Here is a 24,532-nt window from a genome sequence, read left to right on the forward strand (position 1 = left end):
TGATGCACCGAATATTCGGCCGCAGAAAATATTCGGCTGAATATGAATAATGGCTAAAATGCATTTTCGGCCTATTCGGTTTCGGCCCGAATAGGCAGAAAATATATCACCGAATAGTGTATGCAATTAATGCATTCAAAAGAGCTGAATAAATGTTTTAGTGATTATTATTTAAGTTAAGTTTTGCCATAACCATTTATTTTGCCATATATCAGGTAGCTTTAAGGTACGGCCATGACAGCAATGGTAGGAAAAAATATATATAATATTAATCATATTCGGTATTTGGTTTTCGGCCAACTGTTTCCCTTTCGGTGCATCCCTACCCTTGATAAATTCCAAACCTTTTCCGGGGCTGGAAAACGTTTTTTCTAATTTGAAAATATTTCCAGGAATGTCTTGACCGTGGGAAGTGGAACCCTGCACGGTGGATTCGATCCCACAACCTCCGTGGTGATGGTGGTGGGCAGAGACTTTACCACTGTGCCACCCGAGCACACAAATCACAATCTTATCAGACAATGCAAAGTCCCACACAGCATTGACTTGAGTTAGGGCTCACCCATACGAAGAGACTGTCAGTGACGAGATACCAAAGCACGGTCGTGGCCAACTCCACGTCCCCGACATCACTGCTCAGCTGTTCCAGCTCCACGTCGGCGGGCGGAGTCGGGGGCTCGTCCACGTCGGACGTTCCGAACGCCTGCTCCGTCACGGTGGTGTAAGCGCTGAAGATGCTGCCGGCCAGCAGAGCCACACTCAGAGCCGTGTAGGTCTGCAGGCTGGGCCAGGGGAACCTCTCCAGGAACAGCAGAGGCATCATGGAGTGGACTCGGAGTTCCTACGTCTCTTGCCAAAAGAAACGTGGTTGAAACGGGGCTCGGTTGGTGCCAATTCACCACAATGCCCCTGAGCTGAATAAACACTTCACACAACCTGGAGAAAAGCAGGAAAGGGTGAATGGAAAGGAGGAGTATTAGTTCCCAGAAACAGCTGTAAAACTCTATATAAATGGCAATATCTACAATAAAACACTATTTTTTGCCAATTGCCACAATTAAAATGATAATACATGTTTTCTGTGCGAACATAAATATGTTCTGCAGTTCTGCTCTGTTGAAAAGGTGCAGTCACAAGGTGTGCTTAAAACTAAAATCGCAATTGTCCCCATCATGATGAAAACGGTTGTCGAAGTGCATGTGAGCAAGTCTTGACATGCACTGTTTAACTGCAAATATGTTTGTGTGCATGTTGTTCATTTAACCATTTTAACGCTGACATGACATTTCTTATTTGGGCATGATTTACACACACAAAAATTAAAAAAATAAATATAATAAAATAAAATGGCAAATCTAACAAAAAAAATAGAAGCAAGCACAAAATGTGTCAAAATATTGTAGAGCTTCTATTTCCACCTTTTGTGTAGTCGAAAATATGGTCACCCTGGTCACCCATGGTCACCCTGGTCTCTAAATGTTTTGATGAATTGAACAAGGTGGAACCTCTTGTAAACAAGTGTAATGCTTAATTGGGTTGTCCACTCACAGTTAACAGTCTTTGTACTGAGTTTGTGCTTGAAATGTACTGTACTGCAAACTGTTAATAAATATTTCAATCAATCAATCAATCCAGTTGATTTACAGGTTTACATTTGATTTACACATTAGTCTTATGGAGGTCTTTGAAATTTTAAAAGTGTGAGAACCACTATATATAGTTTTCCTCCTGATATGCTGAATCAATGTGGGCCAATTCTGTTCAGTTGCTATTTATATGACAAACTTTAGTGAGCCGACGATTCAGATCGCAGAATATTGCAGCTTATTGTGTTTATCTTTATCTTTCTGTCTGTACCGTTCACTGAACCAAACATCTTTTTGATTGATTGAAATATTTATTAACAGTTTGCAGAATTGCAGTACTACATTTCAAGCACAAACTCAATACAAAGACTGTTAACTGTGAGTGGACGACCCAATTAAGCATTACACTTGTTTACAAGAGGGTCCACCTTGTTCAATTCATCAAAACATTAATCAAAAATGTCATCACACAGACAGATGTTGACAGCCAAACAACAGAGCAAGCAGAAAAACAATAATAAAATGTTAAAGTGGACTCACGCCCCTCTGACAGCCACTGTCTAGTTAGCTAAGCTGCTGACGCTACGCAGCTAGCATATGAGCTGTCACTGAATCCCAGCTAAAAGCTAACGTTAGCCCGCTATAGCTAGCTAGCTAGCTTCCTCTGACAGACAGCCAAATAATGACAACATTTCCACTCACTGTCGCGTAGGTGTTATTATCCCTCCAGTGGTGTGTTGACGTCCAGTGTAGTCTTGATGATTTAATCTCGTCGTTGTCGTTGACAGAACAACGTCGTCATGTTGACAACAACGTCGTTACCGTCATGTTTATTTCTTCTACAACAAGAACAAGCGGCTGGTTGTTACGTGAGACGAGACGGGACTAGTTTCTGGCTACGTGACGTCACCACAACCCTCCGTCATGGATTTCAAATTAAAAGTCCTGTGTGTGTGTGTGTGTGTGTGTGTGTGTGTGTGTGTGTGTGTGTGTGTGTGTGTGTGTGTGCGTGCGTGCGTTTTAGTTTCAGTTTAGTTTTTATTGTTTAATAGTGTTCAGTTTAATTTTAGTTTTGTTTGAATTAGTTTCAGTATTATACTATAATATGCTATGACTAAGAATAATTTAAAGGACCACTTCACTACCACTTCACCACTTTTCAACCTATCTTCATATAATAGGTCCTCACATGATAAAATGGCAGTTTTTTTTGGCAGTCTTCGTCTGCCGTTCAGAAACCCGTCCACCAGTGACATCATCGATGAGGAATGCAAGCTAACAGAAACTGCAGGCTTTCTAGTTCTGAAATGTTGCAATGCGAAAATGGAAGCCATCGTTCTCACGATAATAAAAAAAAAATTTGTAAAGAAAAAATCTTAATCTTACCTAACGATGATGTCACTGCATGGACGGGTTTCTGAACTGCCCACAGCCCTCCTATGAGACACAGACTGAGTACAAAAACATTTTGTCACTTTATCATGATTATTAGTGAGCACTGAGGACCTATCATAGGCCTATTACAGGCCTATTATATGAAGATCGGTTGAAAAGTGGTGAAGTGGTCCTTTAATAGTTGTTATAATATGGGGGGATATTTGTCAGGGACAAGAGTCCAGATGATTACAATACTTTGTGAATGTAATTGACTAATGGTGCGTTCACACGGGCAGACGCAAAGATGCAAAGACAAATCGGAGTATCATTTGGAGCAGCTACAAGCATCATTGCGTCTTTGCATCGTCATGTCGCTGCCTTCCATTGAGAATGAATGGTAGACTGCATCTTTTACATCTGCCCGTGTGAACGCGCCATAGTCATGTATAACAAAATAACATTTTGCTTGGTGTGTTGGCCAATTTCACCAAATGAATGACAAACTAAAACAAAATAAATAAAAACTAGAAAAAGTGCCCTTCTGGGCACAGGTCTCCACCAGGAGGATAGGACTGTGTGAGATGTTTGGCAAAATGTTTAGGAGTAATATAAACATGTTTGCCTTTGATGGCAATTGGATGACTTGAGGCATTTTGTACCAAAAATGTGTTTTGCAAAAATCAACCTGTTGGTGGCGCTATAACAGGCCAATGTGAAAAGGGTGGGATATATTCCTCAGCCTAGTAAGAAAATGTGTGAAAGATTTCACGTAAATTGCATGCTGCGTTCATGAATTGAGGCTTTTGTTCAAAACGGGGCAATCTTGCAAACTGTGAAAGCCAATTATAGCCAATTAGGATGGAATATGAAATATCGGACAGATCCGACTTGAGCACATGACCATAGAGATACTGTGTAACGATTTGTGAGATTTTTGGACAGAATCTGGAGGAGTAATATAAAAAAATGTGTTTTACAAATGTCGGCCTCCTGGTGGCGCTATAAAAGGCAGATGCGGAAAATGCAGGTCAAAGGTTTGTCCTTGGCCTCTAGGGAGTGTGGATGCAACGTTTCACGCAGATCGGTGCAGTTTTAGGTAAAAAATGTGAAAAGCTGCCTCATGGTGGCGCTATAACAGGCCGTTCTGGAAAATGCAGGGCAGAGGTTCATCGTTGGCATCCAGGGAGTGTGTGTGCAAAGTTTGGCATCGACCAGGTTAACGGTGCCGGAGATTAGCTGGTAACAGACGGACGGAAGGACGGACGGACGGACACACACACGGACACACACACACACACGGACGGAGTGCAAAACATACTCTCTCCCCATGCCTTCGGCCTGGTGGAGACAAAAAGTGTAATTCAAAAAGAAAAATAAGTAAATAAATAAAATGGATCATTAGTTATTTTTGAATTAAAGCTGCTATAAGCAATAATATGTCAAAATTTGAATGACTTTAATGACCAGGTTTTTTTCGACCAATGACAAAGCTTCTATAGAGACTAAATTTTTTGGGGGAGCGTTTTATTCATTGCTGGCTGCTTATAGCTACTTTAATGCAAAGTAGCAGCTGGACGTGCTAAGCGTTAAAGAAACTTTAAATGTTGAAAATCTTCTCCTCCAGCCATTGTAATCTAGTACTGGTTGCTGGTCACTGTTGCTTACCATACCTCCTTCAATGTTGACGGATTTCGGAAGCTATACAGGATCAGGCCTCACAAGCACTTGGATGGGAATACCAGTTGCTGTTTCATCCATCTAACTGCCCCAAACTTCGTTTCAGGTTTTTGTTGTTTTCCTTTCCTTTGAAATGCTTTGATAATTGAAAAATAACCAAGCTTAACCTAAATTTTCAACCTGTTCAAAAGCACCCAATTTAGTATGCAGGACAGAAAGTTAAAAAAAAAAGATTGTTGCTTGTTGCTTTCTTAACCCATTTTGTGCGGGAACCCCTTTTGGTGTTTTAAACATTATGTTATAATTTAGCTATTGAAAAATAGCAGATCTACAAGCGCGCCACCGAGTGGCGCGCTACGAGCTTTTAGGTCTGCTATTTTGGAAAAATCGTGAAAATATTTATTTCAGAAGGATTTAGAAGATTTTTTTTAAATTTTGAGGTCAGGCCTAAATGGGTCTTAAAGGAAACATTCAACAGGTAGAGGCTGAATACCAGTGATACATTCTAGGGGTGGCGGACTGGCGGTGGCTCAGGAGTGGAGTGGCCACTAGGGGTGGAGTGGCCAGATGGTAACCTCAAGGTTGCCAGTTCGAACCTGAGCTCCCCAGAGTTAGTGTCAAAGTGTCCTTGAGCAAGACACTGTCATCGGTGTATTGGATGTGTGTGTGAATGGGTGAATGTAATGCACAATCTATGTAAAGCATCTTGGATAATTGCGCTATATAAATGCACCGTTTACATGTATTTGTAATAGAAATAGAAATGAGCTGTACCTTTCTGGGGAGAAATGGCAGGAGGTTGGGATTTGATGTATTGTTGTTTACTGCTTTCTAACTGGGAGAAACCATTTGGACTCTAGGAGAAAATACACAATACTTCAAAATGATTTTATTTTTCACGCCACCAGGAAGTCTATAGTGTTATGGCATGAAATACATTTTAATGTATGCATATTTCAAAATGTAAATAACAGGATTAAACATAGTTCTTACAAAAAGACTCAAATGTCCAGTAGGCATTGTTGCGGAGACAAGGGACAAAAAGCCCACATATACTGACGTAGTGAAGTTTGGAAATAATAGCAAAGAGTACCTTCACAATGATGAGTGGGGACTTTGCAGGTAATGACGCAGTCTTTGGAGTGGCCGCTGCTTGTGGTTGTGATTGAAGGACCACATTCATGTGTTGACTTGTTTGTGTATTTGTGTAAACATGCTTTCCCTCATGTCCACCTTCACAAGAAACAGCATCATGAATTGACGTACATTTGACCTGTAAGCTGTGAAACTGTCATTTTTATCAACTGATCTGCAAGAAGTGGAGAGCATATATCTGGCAGAGTGGTCAAGGCATTTGCTATACCTCCCCAATTGCATTAATCGCCAGTCCTATAAAATCGTATTTTATAGAAAATACAAAATATGCAACGGTTGTCTATAGGGCCTAACATTTGCTGCCAGTGCTGCTTGTTATGGCCACACACCACCGTGAACATGCCTGACCGATCACGTCCAATCTTGGAAGCCAAGCAGACTTGGTTGGGTCTGGTTAGTATAGGCTAGCATGTGAGATCGCCTGGGTATAAGTGCTGTAAGCTTTGTCATCCATCTAACCACCATGCACTTTAGGGCTGCACAATATATCGTTATCGTATAGTTATTGAGGGATGAACACACGCATATCAGTATCGCAAAAAGGCAACGGTATCGCAATATAGATATATCGTCAATAAATCGTCCAACATCCCTCTGTTTTAGCCTGTGCCCCTCGGAAAATAAACCACCACTGTGCCCCCACACAGTCCTTGCCCACTAAGCATTCCTCTTTTTTTTTTTAAGTTTTCATTGTTGCTAAACTTAGAATATCAAATAACAAGTGTGGGAAGTTGGAACCCAATAGCATTGTTGCAACACTTAAAATATAGAATATCAGTTTTACGGTAATATCGTATATCGTATCGATATCGCAATATTTGGCATAAATACAGAGATATGACATGTTGTCCATATCGAGCAGCCCTAATGCAAAAAGCTGAATCCATGATGTCAGCCTGTGTGAAAATCATACAGAAACTATAGTAAAATACGCACATCACTTCGTGGAGGTGCTGGGTTCAAAAAGTGACATAGGAAAAGAGAAGGGAACCCGCACACTCCAAAAGGTTATTTATTGACGATGTTTCGAGCCAAGGCTCTTCATCTGGTCAAACAACAAGCCTGTGTGAAAGGCCTACAGTAAGCATAACGCCACGTGTGACGACAATCGTCACCACACAATAATGAGGAAAAAGTGTAAAGTAAACATAACAGATTCAAGCTGGTTTGTCACTTTCTAAAAGGAAACGTTCAGTCAGTGAACAGGTGTCGGAATAACAGTGATACTGTACATTTATCTGAAATAGAAATGAGCTGGTACCTTTCTGAGGAGAAATGGCAGGATGTTGGGATTTGATGTATTGTTGTTTACTGCTTTCTGGCTGCGCGCAACCATCTGGACTCTATAGGACGGTAATAATACAATACGTTCTGTTAAGGGGAATAATTAGTATTACATTATGGTTTTTGGTCATTGATTCTCTCTCTCCAACAAGAAGGTTATTTGTCATAAGGCATCAAATAAATGTTTAATTCCTGCCCATACATTTTAATTGTAGGCTCAATAGCTAGCCACATTCCCAGACCTTTCTCATCTCAGAGGAGAAAGGTAAATAACAGGATGACAATAAAAATAAAAGCGAGTACCTTGTTGACAGTGATGAGTGGCGTCTTTGCCAGTATAGTGGCAGCTGCTTGTGGTTGTGATTGAAGGACCACATTCATATGTTGACTTGTTTGTTGATTCGTGTAAACATGCTTTCCTTCAAGACCACCTTCACCAGAAACAGCATAATGAAATGGTATTGGTATCTAAGCTGTGTGAAACTGTCATTCCATATTAATACCAGTTTATGTTGAGATGTTCTCAGGTGTGCATTTCCCCTGTCTTACTAAAATACATCAGTGGAAGGAAAAGACAAACAATGTTGGACATTTTACATTTTTACACAAAGTTCTGCTCTTTAAGAAGTGGGAAATATTCAGGTTTTCAAACTTGTATTACAGCTTTCTAAATAATGAAACAAAGGTGAGACGACCCATCCAATGCAAAAGGATTCACATAAACATGTCTGCATTGCAATACAGTAGACTCACTCATAGGGGCCCTGGTAGCTCAGATACTTAAACTAAAGTACTATGGATCTATAGTAGAGATGATGAATGATGAACAACATTTAATACCACTGACACGTTATTCACTGGCGCACCAGGCGTAGGGAGTTCTATCGTTCCACCAACCTTTCTCCATCCTCTCCAGGGCTGTCTGCATTTCAGCAATCCTCAGGTCCATCTTCTCCAGCAGCCTGGACTGGGCTACCAGCTGCCTCTCTGTCGCCTCCTGCTGGCGAGCATGCATACTGCAGGTAACGCACACGGGACAGCCACCTGCATGTCCCCCTCTTCCCAGGACTAGCTCCAGTTTATGAGCCAGGCTGTCTACTTTGCCTTCCAATGTCCCCAGGCTTGTCAGAGCGGCAGATACCTGGCCCTGCAGCGAGACCATGGTAGACGGCTCCTCAAGGGACTTCCAAAAAATAAATATAAATACGGGCCTGCAGAGAGGGGCTTCAAAAGATCTTGACAAGATGTGAAGAGCTGATTCTATGACAAGATGTGAAGAGCTGATTCTATGACAAGATGTGAAGAGCTGATTCTATGACAAGATGTGAAGAGCTGATTCTATGACAAACTCAGACCGTTGGAGGTTGAAGAAGACAGTGTGCTCCAAGACTCTGACACTTTAGGCATGATCTCCTTTTCCAAACGATCTTCACCACCATTCATTAAAATTTGCGGGTCCAGTGTTTCCATGTTTGAATTAAAATGCTGTGCCTAAAAGTGCAGATGGGTGAATGGAAGAGGCAAAGCCCATATGCAAGGGTTGCAGGGCAGGCAGTAGGCTACTCTTTGGAAAGTCCAGTGCACTGCTTTGGACCAGTTATCTCTGTTGGCTTCCAGCCCCACATCCAGAAATAGCCAGACAAGGGGTACAGAGGAAAAGCAGGACTTGGGAAGGGTAGAGATTAGAATAGTACCAGATAAGCATAAGGTATGCCAGGCAGTGGACAGACGTCAGAGAGCACACATTAAATAGTTTATGGCGTACAATAATCTGATAAATACAATGTTAGCATTAGTTATAGAAAGGCTCATATTTAGAAAACCTATTTGACGATAACAGGCCCATCATTCAAGATTACAAATGTAGTTTTTACATAAATTACCCAGTTTATGGATAGTGAAATGTTTAACAGGACTTCATAGCTCCATGGGTTTTCCAATTTCTCAAGTTGCCATCAAATATGGTTGTCACATGACTGGTCACAAAATCCAATCACCCACTATTGTATTATGGGAAGATATGGGTTACAGGTCTATGGGTTTCGATTTTCCCCTGTAGGAACAGCCACAATGTGGACATTTTAATATGCACCTTAAACATTCTCCAAGAAGCCATGACTGTCAATCTTAAATAATCTAAATACGCTCTATAGTGCTGTGTTGTGATCAATTCAGGCAGTTTTATAGCAATTTAAAACTGTAAATTAACCCCTTGGTCAAGTGGAACATCTTGAGAGATTAATCGGCAACCCCATCGATATTGGCCTTAAACCAGTTAATCAGTAAAATATCGGATTTAGCAGATATAATTTTTCGAATACAGAATGATCATATCGACATGTTATCGGCCATAATTGCAATTTATTATATCGGATATCAGCCAAAATGTCTCATCGGTACATACAGCTACTTTAAAGTAGTGTACTCAATTTTCAGCCAACCACGTCTTCCTGGATTGGTCCTCTACATTTTTTAAAAGGTAACATTTTCCACTGTGGACAGTTTTGAAACGTGCCTACCAGAGAAAGCAGTAGGCAGGTGATGTAGTTCTGAAATGTCCATATCCCTTCTCTGAGAGAAGGGTTATGGTGCCATCTTATGCCCATTAGTGGTGCCAAAACCTTGATTTTTGCCTTCACAGTACAATACACATAGCAATAAAAACTTCACAAAACAAATCTTAGTTAGTAAAAGTTTATTACCAAAAGATTAAGACATTTAAAAACAACAACACAAAATAATATAACATTAAAAAATAAATAAACGGACAACGGAAAAACGTGGGGACTCGGGCACAGTCAGAGGCAGATCCGACTTCTTCAGCACCACAGGTTTGTAATATCTGGACGAGCTTTATGAACCTGAGGAGGAGAATAATGTCAAAAACCTTTTTGCAGTGGATAGTTTGTTGCATCTGTGTTTTGACTCCGTAGTGTAGGGAAAGGGGGGGACCAAACCGATGACCAGGTGGTATGTGGGGTACCACTTAGGCTTTGATCCCCAACAGTGTGCACCTCAGTCCAGACGGCAGATTTGCTGCATGACGCTTCGACTCTCTTCACTGTACTAGGCAAAAAGCCCAATAATACATTTATCGAAAAATAAGTATCGAAAATAGAGCAAGCTTGAAGCGTTGCGAGCTTATAAAATAAGCCATTTTGGAAAATGTTTGAAAGTCAAAGCGCATTAATCAATTTAATGCGCTTTGACTGGCTTGGTAGGCTCAAGCACCATCTTTTTGGGCAGGTGCACCTCGTGGAAATCTGGCAGGGGTTGGGCCTTGAACTGCTGCACCTGGGAGTTTAAGGCCAAAGAAACCGCATCAAGTTTAGGTTACAGCGTCATCAACAGAACACTTTCTCCAGCCATGAAGAAACACCAGCCTGACATAAGGAGAACTGATATTCTATTGAGGAGCTGTACTCTCATTGTGTAGATAGATATTGCTGGTCAAATATTACTTAAGTCAAAGTTGCTGTTGAATTTGTGCTAGAGTACTCTTTCATCCCTTTAGAGATGGAGGCAACTCTCAAATTGAAACATAGGTTAAAGTACATACTACTTAAAAAAAAAGGTACATTTTCTTGTAGATCTATAAGCTCACATTCAATGCTGCATGGCTATATACACACACAACTCATTGAGAGCATGTAGAACTGCCATTTTCACTGCACTTAAAATAAGGGCTTAAGTAGTCTTAATACGATTCTTAGAAATCAGAGTCGGAGTCAAAAGTACAATATTTGTCTTTTGAAATGTAGTAGAGTAAGTCACACATAATGTACTTCTGACTTAAGTGCACTACTACTTTGTAAATTGTAACTGTCCACCACTAGCGAAGAGACATGGAACATGTTTGTGTAACATGTCCCAGTGCCATCCTGTGAAATTACTATACATTGGTTAATGCGTTTTCCGTATTGTTCTCCCCACCTCTTGATTTCTCAGGTCTTCTAGTCCTCTGAAGATTTCCTTCAGAATCCTCTCCTTTTCCCTCTCCTCAAATGAGAACGGGCACACCTCCACCTCGCTCTTGTCTGAGGGACGAGGATAGAAGGGCAAACCGAAGTGAGGCCCTTCATGAATGAACAGTGAAACACAGACTTGTTAGTTGGAATAGCAGTGGCAACATATTTAAAACTCTTTAGAGTGGCAATTTGGTTTACTGGGATAAGATATCAAGATGGTACAGGTGATTAAAAGCACAGCTGTGAATTTTGTTACATTGGAAGAGTACTAGTACTGATGCAGGATAAGTCAAGAGATAAGAGAAATTGAATCGCCGCTGCATGCATGCTTACCCATTTCTTTTCTCTGACGGCTAAGCAGATGGTAGCGTTCAGGAGTGCGTGTGTGGAACCTTTCAACCTGCTGAGCCATGGACACATATGGAGCAGGCTCCTCCCCCTTCCTCTTGTTCCCTTGCGAGAGGTTGAATGGTTTCGGCACGGTGGTACCTTTAGAGGCCTTTGCCTGAAACAATGAATTAATTACAGTGGCAGCCTACACAACATTCTATTCATACTTAGGCAGCAAGACTTAGACTGGTTATTGCTAGATGCTGACTAGCCTGGCCAGCGTGCTTTCTGGTATAGAAGGGTGAGCACGCTTGGAGCAACCGCTGGAGAATATTGGTTCACCGATCAGAGCCACCCCCACAATCAGCGAAGGCAAGACACCCCTCTGCACTCTAGTTCACTCCCACTCTCCTAGAACAGGAAATGCGTCACGTTCACTCAGGTTCTCATTTTTTGAGCCGAACGCGAACGAAAATAAAAGCCTGGGTACCCTACTACCGAGGCTGGATGCTGACAGACGCAGTGCAAGTCGTCACTCACCGGAGAGGCTGCGTGTTTGCGGAGCTGTGACACAAAATCAACTTCCTTGTGGGAGTCAGATGGGTTGTCTGCTTTAACTCTGCCGTCCGTACTGAAGTGAAACTCTTTGGGTACAGTGAAGGACAGGGCCATCCTTTTTGGCAGGTGACCTGAAATCAGGAAATGGTTTAGGAGAAATTAAAAGTCTTACATGGTCACAAACTTGAAGATTTTGACATAACTGAATTCCCAAACAGTCACTCACTGCCACTCAACGCTGCCTTGTAGCTAGCCTCATTTTTCTTCCTATGTTCAGCCACTTCCATCTGTAGCCGTTTGATGTGCTCCAGCTCCTGCTGCTCAGAGCTATTTGGTCTAAAGTGGAGGAATATATATATATATTGCATTCAAACAGTTTCCCACAGAATTTCCAACTAAATATTGTCAAAATGCTTTTACTCACTGTACAGGTGCTGCTGCCTGGGCCTTCCGGGCAGCCGCTTGTTTCTTCTGGCCACTCCTGATAGTATTTGATCGTCTGACTGGACGTTTGCCTCTGCGAGGAGTAGGACCTGACCGCCTGGCTGGCTGGCTACTAGATTAAAAAAAATAACTATTAAGGACCCAGTTGCCATGGGTTGCGTTTTGCAGCACCATACACACAAGTGATCTTTTGTTATGCTTCTGTGCCATGAACAGTTAGGAAGTTTGCACTGCTGATTAAGCACCAATAATGAAGTCTATAAAATGTGATTACAATCATGCAAACCAACGACAGTTATCGAACACGTGAACATTTACAAGCATACAAGTCTTCCAGTCCTAAGCCATGACACCCACTAGTTGTGACAATTAGTCATGAAAATTGACCTATGTGAGCAAAGACACGTCCCAAGGGTATATGTTCCATATTATTTATTAACCTTATACGTGGCCGCACAGTGACTGTATTCGCCACCCTGGAATGCCAAGAAAATTATAACTTTACTGCACTGTGTGAAATTTGATATCCTCAAGGCCTGAACCAAATTATAGGCCAGGTCTCACCTTCTTGTCTGGAACCATGTTACTCTCGTCGTGCTTACGCTTTGAAACCCTTCAGAGAAACCAGAAATGGATTAATCACCAAAAGTGTGCCTTACATCAGCGGTTCCCAAACCTTTTGGCCATGCACCCCGCGACCTAGCTGACGAACCCCCCACATGGAAATGTCTATATTGCATAAGCTATATAGACATATTTCCTATTTATCCACATATATGAACCTGAATATGGCATATATATGCAGCATAGGCTATATTCTGCATATACTTGCCATATATTGGCATAATAGGTTAATACATTTAAAATAAACCCATAGTACCACCATTAATTAGCCTTTTCATGTCACGCACCCCATAATAGGCGCTCACGCACCGCAAGGGGTGCATGCACCACAGTTTGGGAACCACTGCCTTACATGAACCCCAGAATAGTAGCCAGTAAAACCAGAATCAGCTAAAGAGACTAACCGTGGGACCATATTATTAACTATCACAAGACATACCTGCGGGCTTGGGCAGGGGGTTGCGCAGCGGTGTTCTGCTGCTGAACAGCCATGCGACTGTCTAGTCGCATGGCTGGGGACATTCCAAAGGGAAAGCGGAAAAGGTAAAAGGGAAGGGTAGGTGTAGGTGTTGTGGCCAGATTCCTAGCCTGTGTATCTGTTAGAGATGTAATCAGTAGTTAAACAGATTTAAAAGAAACATGTCATGAAACCATAAGCATAGTTTTCTAGTACAGGTTAAACTATGGCAGGTTAAAAACATGGCAGACAGTTAAGAAAACGAATGGTGTGTTTTAGATGTACCCCGATACAATCTTTGGATATTGACACCTGTATCACTTCAGCTGCAAATGTGTTTCTTACATCATGGTGTTCAAGTGGGAGCCAGGGACCCTTCAGGGAATGCCAGGGGGTCCCCCAGCAAAATATTTTTGTGACGTTACCCATCTGTACAAATGGAATCAAACAATGGACCGCAGGGATTGATTTGTACACCCAGTTGTAACTTGTAGCAGCCTGCCACGTTCTGCTTCAAAAAAACAGTACAGGGTTGTTTCAGCCGTTAACAAGACCAGCCGCCGGATGGCTACTGGACTAGCAGGCAGCAGCAGCAACAAAATGGCGGTGGCCACAGCCTTATGTAGTAAACAATGTCGAATTTCGGATGATAGCTCGATAGTGGGTTTAGTTGGTGAAGTTAGCATTTCAAGCGATACAAGTATTTGTATTTATTTTACACAAGAACCGAACAAGCTAACGGACTACGGGAGTTGCAAGGCGCATTGCTTAGCTTGTAACTTCGACCAGCAGTTCAGTTCGTTCATTTATTTTAAAAACGACACCGCCGTACTAAGGATTATCATCTTTTTAACACGACCGTTCAAACAATTCAAAACGGCAGTCAGTGCACCGTTTAATAATAATAACTCACCGAACCAGTGGTCCGCCGCGGGTCCACCGAACCAGTGGTCCGCCGCAGGTTGGTTGAAGTCCATCACATGCGAAGGAGCGTCGAACTCATAACTGGTCATGATGAGCAGAAAGCGGACCTCAAACCCACCTAAATGGTGTGTGAACAGAAGAACGGCCGTGGGTTAGAGAGCATGCGGAAACTTGTTTGTTTGTTACGCTACGTCTTCTTAACACCACAGCCGTTTGGCCATGCAAGTAGTTGAAATTAAGGCGCTCCACAAGCGGCAAGTTAACGTTTGTTATCCACAAAGTACCATCACGCTACGCACGAACAAACAGCCGCTTTTATCATGCATACTACTAGTATGACGAATCAATAGAAAGTAAATCAGCTTATTAAATGATCTTACCGTTGAATGTTCGTTAAAAAAGGTTTCTCGATCAGACAGTAGGACGTAGATTATGCGGCTGCCTGGCAGAAAGTGTGATACTGACTGAATAAACGTTACCGTTTTAAAATATGGTGCTGATTGTTTCAACCAGCCAATGGCTGACCTGCTCGTCGGTCATTGGTTCACGCGAGTCACGTGAAGCCCGATTCAAGCTTCCGACAAAGGCAGATCTACAAGCTCACATGACGGTGCATCTGCGACGCGTTGTGGGCTTGTAGATCTGCTATTTTCGGTGCGCGACACCGTCGTGCGACGGCCCGGAGCATTTTTTAGGATTTCAGAATGCACTTCCTGTCATAACACGACCCGAAAAGTTTCATAATAACATTAACATTGTTTGTTTTTATTAATGAACAATCGATGCTGTACACTCTCTCTCTCTCACACACACACACACACACACACACACACACACACACACACACACACACACACACACACATAGCCTACCTGTGTGTCATATAGTCTGAAATATATATAATATAATGTCAACCAAGTATTGTGACGTGCAACGTTTGAATTATTACAACTTTATTTTAATATTAGGATTCACGGACATTCAGCACATAACATTAAATTACACTTTGTATTTTTGAACATTTTCACTTGACTTGACATTCCTTTCCAGGCACACCCATAGGGCACACCCCTGATTTCAATGTTGTTGTTGTTGTATCATCATCATGTGATGCAGAATTGCAGATATCCACCAGAGGGCGGTGCATGATTACTAGTTATACTAGTTATCAAAGTTTAAAATTTCAAGGACCCCCAGATTGGTTTGCATTTAGGCCACGGGAGTTAAGGTCTATTCATAGTTGAGTTTTCGGTGATGAGGTCTCTTCACCGAAAACTAAACTATGAATAGGCCTTTACTGTGAGTTTCAGTCCTGTAGTGGTCCTTTATTATGGCGACCCCCTCAATAACCCCTGGGGGTCTCTGGACCGGCCACTTCGAGAACCACTGCAATAAAAACTTTATTAGCGTCCTTAAGGAAAATACCTTTTTAAGGAAAATAATTAATTAATCGACTTCCACAATCTATTCATCTATTTCCCATTCCACTTGCTAATTTATCAGCACTGTGACCGGGATAAAGGATATTATGGAAAACACTTTATTACATTTCTCTGCTTTCCAAGCTTATATTGTCTGCACTCCTCCCACACATGTAAACTTTACTGTACATGCATCTTTTCACAAAACAGCCTGCATTCTGCAATATCATTGTTGTCATGGTAAATACACTGAATAGTTGAGGGAATTCAGTCCCACTCCTCGTCATCTTCCTCATCAACTGCATCATCTTCTTCGTCACCTAAAGAAAAGGAGATTGAGAAATAATCCTCCATAGGAAGCTCTGTGCTACAATTAAATATCAGTGTTAATTTATCCATTTGTAACTCAAAGAGACAAATTTAACCAAATAGACATTTCTGTGGTTCTCAGAAACTTTCCTATGACATCATCGGTAAGCAGGTTTTGTCATTTCAAACAAGATTTCAAACTTTAGTTTTTATTAATAAAAAGCCAGATTAAAGGCCTATTCATACTCCAGTTTTAGGTGATAAGGTGACCACCGAAACGGTGGGTAGTAAAAACAGAGAGATGTGTTTGTGTGAGCGGTGACCACCGCGGCGTGACGTTTTCAGTGATCACCTTATCACCTAAAACTACTATGAATAGGCCTTGGGGCTGTAATCTCCATCGATGATGACGCAGATTTCAGAACCGTCGACAGCCCACCAATGAGACACAGAGTGAGTAGACGGAAATTGTGCCATCTCTTATAATAAGTATTAGTAAGGAGTCTAAGGAATTATATGGTGATTACCTGAGGAGTGAATTACTTTACTCCTCTTCTGCATCACCAGCATGAGAGCGTTCACAATCCCCTCACTGGACTCGGTCTGTGGTGTAGCATCTGCATTCTCAGTGACCTGACACACACACACACACACACACACACTTATTTTTCCTAAATAATGTTCAGTGATGTTTTTCCACAGAGTGGGTATGGTCAGAGGTGGATTACAACAATTTTGGCGTGGTTTCGGTAGACTAATAATTTTGAACTAATTGGCCTCGTTTATTAATTTCAGATATACACTTCTAGGCTAAAAAAAATCATCCAAATATCTCAGGGGAACAAAATAAGATGCACGTCTATAACAAGAAGTCTACGGTAATGTAACTAATGGTTTGCCAACAGGGATTCCTATATCCCTACTTCCACCTCTTTTTCTTTCCACCATACTTTCCACCATACTGAATACTGAACAAGCAGTCTATAACAGAGAAACAGAAATATGTTTCAAAATGTCACATGGAAATAAGGCCATATAGGCTTTTACAAATGTAATCCAGTAGACTATGGAGTATGGACTACACTACACAACCAAGTACAGATGTATTCCCTGAATTTTTAAACTTGATGGCTCAATTTTTTTTACAATATGAGAGTTAAATAATATAAACGTGTTTATTGCCTTTGATGGCAATTGGATGATTTGAGGCATTTTGTTCCAAAAATGTGTTTTGCAAAAATCAACCTGTTGGTGGCGCTATAACAGGCCAATGTGAAAAGGGTGGGATATATTCCTCAGCCTAGTAAGAAAATGTGTGAAAGATTTCAGGTAAATTGCATGCTGCGTTCATGATTTGAGGCTTTTGTTCCAAACGGGGCAATCTTGCAAACTGTGAAAGCCAATTATAGCCAATTAGGATGGAATATGAAATATCGGACAGATCCGACTTGAGCACATGACCATAGAGATACTGTGTAACGATTTGTGAGATTTTTGGACAGAATCTGGAGGAGTAATATCAAAAAATGTGTTTTACAAAAGTCGGCCTCCTGGTGGCGCTATAAAAGGCAGATGCGGAAAATGCAGGTCAAAGGTTTGTCCTTGGCCTCTAGGGAGTGTGCATGCAACGTTTCACGCAGATCGGTGCAGTTTTAGGTAAAGAATGTGAAAAGCTGCCTCATGGTGGCGCTATAACAGGCCGTTCTGGAAAATGCGGGGCAGAGGTTCATTGTTGGCATCCAGGGAGTGTGTGTGCAAAGTTTGGCATCGACCGGATTAACGGTGCCGGAGATTAGCTGTACACAGACGGACGGAAGGAAGGACGGACGGACGGACACACACACACACACACACACACACACACACACACACGGACGGAGTGCAAAACATACTCTCTCCCCATGCCTTCGGCCTGGTGGAGACAATTAAGCACAAATTATAGTTTCAGTCAGTTTAACCCATTTAGGCCTGACCTCAAAATTTAAAAAAAATCTTCTAAATCCTCCAGTTTTCTGAAATAAATATTTTCACGATTTTTCAAAAATAGCAGACATAAGCTTGAAACCCCGAAATGGGCTCCTGGGGCCCTTCATTGGCCATTTATTTTGTTAAATTTAGGTCAAAAAGGTGATAAAAACACTGAAAAACATAAAAATGTCGCACTCACTCGCGCTATGGGGGCCCTGCAAAGATTACCGGCCCAGGGGCCCTTGTGGGAGTTAATCCGTCCCTGCCGTCTGTTTCCTTTGTGCGCAATTAACACCTCGTCAGTTTCAGAGAACATTACAGGCAAATCGTTAGATCATGTGTGTCTACAACAGGTGAGAGGTTTTGCCTGCATGTGTGATCCTGGGCCTGCTGGTGCTCATCACACTGCCTCTGTGGATCTACTCTCTGGCTCGCTCCTGGGTCTTCGGGGAGGCTTCCTGCAAAGGCCATGGTGTGCGTAATGTACGTCTGCATGTATAGCAGTGTGTTCCTCATGGCGCTCATGAGCGTGGAACGTTTTGTGTGGAATACTGTGAGTTGTCCGGACATCTCACCCTGCAATGTCAGAAAGTGAAGACAACTCACCGGGGTGAGTTGTCCGGACTTTCGGGGTGAGCTGTCCGTCTTTTCCCTTTACCAACTCGCCCAACTTGCCCCAGCGGAAAGTGCAGACAACTCACCCCGCCATGTCAGAAAGCCATGTCAGAAAGTGAAGACAACTCACCGGGGTGAGTCTTGTTACCTTTGTGTGTGCCCGCTACCCGTTTGTGATGTGCTGGACAACTAAAATCCTTATGGATATAGAGCTCTGGTAGTTATTTGACTCCTTTGGTAAATGGTAAATGGTAAATGGTAAATGGTGCATTTATATAGCGCCTTTATCCAAGGCGCTTTACATAGATTGTGCATTACATTCACCCATTCACACACACATTCATACACCGATTGCGGCGGAAGCCATGCAAGGTACCAACCAGCACATCGGGAGCAATTTGGGGTTCAGTGTCTTGCCCAAGGACACTTCGACATGTAGACAGGAGGAGCCGGGATTCGAACCGCCGACCCATGGATCATTGGACGACCTGCTCTACCTCTTGAGCCACAGTCGCTCTTGGGGACTCCTGCGATAGTGTATATAGTGACCCATAAGTCCCAGCAGTGTCTTTATAAGGACTAGTAGGACTACAGCACTATATCTCTCAACTAACCTGCTTGTGTCTGGAGATCACGTTTGGCTTCGTAGACTACTTTAACTCTTCTTAGTGTCTAGTTACTGTATAGTTGCAGGCCAGCTCCGGAGGATGCAGAACAGTACCACAGACGAAAAACAGTCTAAGTCCAAATTTCATTCTGACCCCTCCACGAAAAGGCCTCGTTGTCCTGAACCCTTATCTATCATTTATACATTATGGATCAATAGTGTGGACTTAGACTGTTTTTCGTCTGTGGCATTCAGAACTTCGACTCAACTTCAGCTTCAAACCTTCAGAAGCCCATCATTCTCATCAGTAGTGTGGTGGTAGCCTTCTGTGTTGTTGGCTACCTCACCATATCATCAACATCATTAACCTTCATGGTTCACTGTATAGCAAGGGGCTCAGATGATGAAGTTCCACAGAGTGGCATCTTCATCTCTGATGCCCTCGCTTTAATTAGTGAATCCTGCCCTCTATGCCTTCGCCTCGAGTGCGGTACGCTCCATGGAGGTCTCTCAGTCTCTGCAAATCCCCATTGGTCAAGCTGTTCTGTGAAGTGACCTCCCCTATACTGACCAGCTGGGTGGAGCTGATAAAACTGAATTATATGGGCTAAGAGGCTAAACTATACAGACAAGATAAATGTCTGATATTACACAGTAAAATACTGAGTGTGATTTTTCTTTACCATGACAGCAACTAGATTAGGCTGGGGGCCACAACTGTAGAATGATTGTGTGTGGGGGGCCGCACAGGTTCTCAAAATGCATTTGTGCTAAACACAAAGATTTGTGTAATGCATTGTGCACAGTATGAGCACAGGGTGATACAAGTATATGCTATACCTTAGAATAGATGTACGTAAACCTATTTGACAGTGCATAAACAGCCTTGACATTAAAGGACCACTTCACCACTTTTCAGCCTATCTTCATATAATTGGTCCTCACTAATGTCTCATAGGAGGGCTGTGAGCAGGTCAGAAACCCGTCCACCAGTGACATTATCGATGGGGAATCGAGGGTAATAGAAACTGCAGGCTTTCTATTCCTGAAAAGTTGCAATGCGATAATGGAATTAAGCCATCGTTCTCACGATAATAAAAATCTAATATTTTAAATATTATTTAATATTTTTTCCAAAAAATCGGAGTAAAAAGTTGTAGTATTTTATCATTAACATTAGTGAGGACCAATTATATGAATATAGGTTGAAATGTGGTGAAGTGGTCCTTTAACGAGCGTCAACGAGTACCAGCTGGAAACACACACACACACACACACACACACACACACACACACACACACACACACACACACTTCTCCCTCGAAAATGCATTCATGTTAACATACAGTAATGAATATAGTCATGTAATAATAATGTCACACCTAACTCTCCTAAATGACATAATCTAAAAAATGAATGACTAGACAATAGTGACCTCACTGATTTTCTCTTCCTTGAAATAAAAACGCATGTGGTTTCCGAGGCTATGACCTCCCCAACTGCTGTCTTATCACATTTATTGATGTCACAACACTGGTAAGCTTATTAAAGTAAATACATTAAGTACGCAAGTGAATGGATATATTATTTCTCTTAGCACTTCAGTTCCTCGAACACTTCCCCTGTTAAGTTCATGGCACTTTTTAAGTTTCTCTGCAAGAGCATCTGCTAATGACAATGACAAAATTATATTCATCATCCTTTTGACACAAATAATCAGATTTCGCACATCATAATTTACATCTGAATCCAACTGTTGAAGATTCAAAGGGAACCTTGCACCATTTCCAGCTACACTTTCTTGCGGTTTGATAGTGCTTGGGGTATAGGTTTAATCTTACCCTTATTTTGTATAATGTTCTAGCCTATGACTTAAGTTAGGCTGCAAGGGGGCCTCAATTGCTTACTCAAACATCATGCAATGTCGTTATTTAGCAGAATCATCACCTTTCTCCTCATTTCTGCTGGCCATGATAGAGAAGTGAGTAACAAAGTTCCTTGCACTAAAACAGAAGTTCCCTCCCTTCCAGGCAATATGTTTTAGGCGTGATGCAGACAAACACTGTCTGGCACAAAATGTACAAAATGAACTTGTCAACTTCAGCGAACGTTACAGAGGAATCGGTGGATCATGATGTGTCCACGACGGTTGGTCGGTCAGTTACCTGCGTGATCCTGGGCCTGTCCTTCCTGGTGGGGGCTCCGGGGAACCTGTTGGTGATCTGGACCATCCTGAGGCACGTCAAGCAGCGTTCCCACACCGTGGTGCTCATCCTGCATCTGGCCGTCGCTGACCTGCTGGTGCTCATCACCCTGCCTCTGTGGATCTACTCTCTGGCTCGCTCCTGGGTCTTCGGGGAGGCCTCCTGCAAGGCCATGGTGTACGTCATCAATGTCTGCATGTACAGCAGTGTGTTCCTCGTCACGCTCATGAGCGTGGAACGTTTCGTGGCCATCTGCTACCCATTTGTGATGCTGCGCTGGAGGACCAAACCCATTATGGATAGAGCTCTGGTGGTAGTCTGGCTCCTTGCATTCCTTTTGGGGATTCCTGTGATAATGACCCAGTACGTGGATGCAATCGAAGGTACCGAACAGTGTCTTTTCAAGGAGTACAGCTCCATGGCTCAAGAACTCACCTTTTTATGTCTGGAGATCATGTTTGGCTTCATAGCTCCTTTGACCATCCTCGCTGTGTGTTACTGTATGGTTGGAGTCCAGCTACGGAGGATGCAGAACAACAAACAGAAGTCCATCGTTCTCATCAGCAGCGTGGTGGTAGCCTTCATACTGTGTTGGCTACCTCACCATATCATCAACATCATTAACCTTGCTCGTACTTTAGCCGGGAGCTCAAATGACGATGTTACCCCACAGAGTGGCATCTTCATCTCCGGTGCCCTCGCCTTCATTAGCAGCTCAGTGAATCCTGCCCTCTATGCCTTTGCTGCAAGCAGATTCCAAGGAGGTCTCCGGGAATCCCCATTGGTCAAGCTGTTCCAGGAAGTGGCCTCCCAGACTAACAGACTAAGGGGAACTGATAGTAAAGTACAGATGTCTGATATTACACAGTAAAAATCTTGAACGTTCATGAATAGATGTAAAGTAATCACTGGTCATTCCAATTCAGTTATAGCCAGAAGCAGGTACAATTAACTGACACGAACCTGTTGTACCTCTGCCTGATAAGAAAACGTTATATTCCTAAATTCCATATGTATGTAATACTCAGGATTGTACAGCATATGATTTAATAGACATGCAGTCATTACAGTATATAATAACAAATAAGGCTGCTTATGCTGCTGCCTCCTTGAACAAATCACTATTTAATACTTTGTTGCATGCCAGTGTCGCATGGTGAGGATAGCCGATCTAAAATCTTGTGCTTAAGAGAATGTTTTGGCAATGCTCTTTTTATTTAGCTAATTTATCTATAAACACATCTATTTGTCATGCATTTTAAAGTGAATAGAAATTGCACTATTTTCATCCTAAAAGTTTTAATAGATAAATCAGTAAGTCACATTCTGACCCGGCTGAACTCAACTGCCATAATATGAACAAATGACTACAATAGTGACCTACCAAACTGTTATCACATGTTGATGACAACATACACTGGTCAGCTTTTCATAATCATTACTGTGAATCACAGTGATGTCTCACACACAGCCCATCCCCTGATGTGACAGCTTTTCATAATCATTACTGTGAATCACAGTGATGTCTCACACACAGCCCATCCCCTGATGTGACAGCTTTTCATAATCATTACTGTGATGTCTCACAGCCCATCCGCTGATGTGACTTTATACACTGTGAAGTTTTACATTCCTGTATCTTAACTCCACAAAAACAGAGTCTGCCTACAGAAAGTTCAGGAAAAACTTACTATAACTCATATGATTATATGCAAGACTGGCATTTATCTGCTTGACCCAGTACAGCTGTTGATTCACTCGGTTGTATTCCATTGGCTTTGTGTGTCTTTTGTGCAGTTGCCATCTGTATGTTTTGCTATGATTTCTCAAATTATTACATTTTGAATTAATTACATGAAAGTGTATATATCTTTGTGTATCTCTGCTGTGCATCTGTATGTTTTGCTATGATTTCTCAATTTATTTTAATTAATGACGTGAATGCTTGCAAGCCCCACAGTTAATCATGTTGGCATGTTAATTATTAGTACTCATTGTATCACCCGAATGCACACGAACATAGAGTAAAGACTATGGCCAATACAGTAAATAAGGTGGCCCTTATTTATTTCTAGATGTCCATCCGTGCCCCTCTGGACAAAGATGGCTTTATAATATGACTTACTTTACCAAAAGGAACAGTAGTGTCATTGTCACATGCACTTTTGCATCTATTGTTGCATAATGGAACAGAACTTATACCTAATTTTGTGAAGCAATAGTTTAACTGCGTTTAAAGGTATATTCAGTGATTCACTTAAAGGGATAGTTCAGATTTTTTTAACTTAAGTTGTATGAAATACTTGCCATTAATATAGTGGTTGCAACTGTATTAATTGATTGCCCGAGTCCTGTGGTGGAAGTTCTGCTCTGGTTTTAGAAATAGGTCAACAATACAAATTACGTTCGTTTTGTGGATTCATTTACTTTTACTGCGTGGCCCCAGTGCCCCCCACAAAATGACCGGAACTACTTAATATTGACCAAAACCAGAGCAGAACTCCCACCACGGGACTCGGGCAATCAATTAATACAGTTGCAACCACTATATTAATGGCAAGTATTTCATACAACTTAAGTTCAAAAAATCTGAACTATCCCTTTAATTCAAATATCACTTATTCTTTTGTTTTGTTGTGATATAAGGAGTTCCTCCCTGTCCCCAGTTAACCCCTGGGGGTCAAAAATCCTTAGGTTTCGTTTTTGGCTAGGTGGCCCAGCCTTCATCCAATCAGGATAGAGAGGGGCCTTCCGCCAATCATGATCGAGCGGGGACGGGCCTTGTGTGTGTGCTGTTGGCCTGTTGCGTGTCCCCTCCACTGTAGTGCGTGCATGTGCACATCTTGTTGCCGGGACAGACCCCGGGGGGGTTTTCCAAATCACCCGAATCACTGAATGCTCCTTTAACTATAAATATCTTAAGGCACACAAGGAGGTTTTATAGCGTTGTAATTTGGTGACCGCATCCAATTGCCATGGGCAGAGGACGATGACAAAAATTAATAGTATAAAAAGTACAAATT

At 42.0% G+C, this 24,532-nt stretch overlaps 4 protein-coding genes across 7 annotated transcripts in view; 1 reads left to right on the forward strand and 3 right to left on the reverse strand.

The window, feature by feature from the left end:
* The window catches only part of amfra (autocrine motility factor receptor a), a 41,307-nt gene extending 38,832 nt beyond the window's left edge, over nt 1-2,475 (reverse strand). Inside the window, exons 1-2 of the mRNA XM_079496847.1 lie at nt 2,289-2,475; nt 563-936 (exon numbers count right to left, since the gene is read on the reverse strand). Of these exons, the coding sequence (XP_079352973.1) occupies nt 563-823 (261 nt within the window). The 5' untranslated portion in view covers nt 824-936; nt 2,289-2,475. The remainder of the gene's footprint in view (nt 1-562; nt 937-2,288) is intronic.
* Nucleotides 2,476-5,376: 2,901 nt separating this feature from the next.
* LOC306920538 (uncharacterized protein) lies at nt 5,377-8,253 on the reverse strand (the record flags this gene model as incomplete). Its single annotated transcript, XM_079497352.1, has 5 exons — nt 7,977-8,253; nt 7,383-7,510; nt 7,057-7,138; nt 5,734-5,873; nt 5,377-5,496 (listed from the first exon to the last, which is right to left on the reverse strand). Exons 1-5 carry the CDS (start codon nt 8,239-8,241, stop codon nt 5,377-5,379), a joined length of 735 nt encoding a protein of 244 aa, XP_079353478.1. The 5' UTR covers nt 8,242-8,253.
* Nucleotides 8,254-9,757: 1,504 nt separating this feature from the next.
* LOC306920309 (targeting protein for Xklp2 homolog) lies at nt 9,758-14,852 on the reverse strand. Of its 4 annotated transcripts, none has more exons than XM_079497027.1 (9): nt 14,765-14,852; nt 14,374-14,502; nt 13,443-13,515; nt 12,360-12,488; nt 12,162-12,271; nt 11,918-12,066; nt 11,381-11,552; nt 11,013-11,155; nt 9,758-9,940 (listed from the first exon to the last, which is right to left on the reverse strand). In XM_079497027.1, exons 2-9 carry the CDS (start codon nt 14,471-14,473, stop codon nt 9,899-9,901), a joined length of 918 nt encoding a protein of 305 aa, XP_079353153.1. In that variant the 5' UTR covers nt 14,474-14,502; nt 14,765-14,852; the 3' UTR covers nt 9,758-9,898. The 4 variants fall into 4 exon arrangements, with proteins under 4 accessions (XP_079353153.1, XP_079353152.1, XP_079353151.1 ...); XM_079497026.1 differs by having other exon boundaries at nt 12,360-12,491; XM_079497025.1 differs by having other exon boundaries at nt 13,443-13,599.
* Nucleotides 14,853-21,390: 6,538 nt separating this feature from the next.
* LOC306920539 (leukotriene B4 receptor 1) lies at nt 21,391-22,380 on the forward strand (the record flags this gene model as incomplete). The annotated part of the gene is made up of 1 exon (XM_079497353.1): nt 21,391-22,380. The coding sequence occupies one exon, from the start codon at nt 21,391-21,393 to the stop codon at nt 22,378-22,380; it is 990 nt and encodes a 329-aa protein (XP_079353479.1).
* Nucleotides 22,381-24,532: the final 2,152 nt, after the last annotated feature.

This window comes from Electrona antarctica (genome assembly GCF_951216825.1).
Source record: "Electrona antarctica genome assembly, chromosome: 3".
Classification (NCBI taxonomy): Eukaryota; Metazoa; Chordata; class Actinopteri; order Myctophiformes; family Myctophidae; genus Electrona; species Electrona antarctica.

Bases quoted from the DNA above. Each gene is read 5' to 3' on its own strand.
- LOC306920309 (XM_079497024.1), bottom strand. From the start codon at position 14,473: ATGACCAGTTATGAGTTCGACGCTCCTTCGCATGTGATGGACTTCAAC. The intron at 13,600-14,373 runs GTGAGTTATTAT...CATCTCTAACAG, and splicing joins CGCGGCGGACCACTGGTTCG to ATACACAGGCTAGGAATCTG. The intron at 12,492-13,442 runs GTATGTCTTGTG...TTTTTAATCTAG, and splicing joins CCCCCTGCCCAAGCCCGCAG to TAGCCAGCCAGCCAGGCGGT.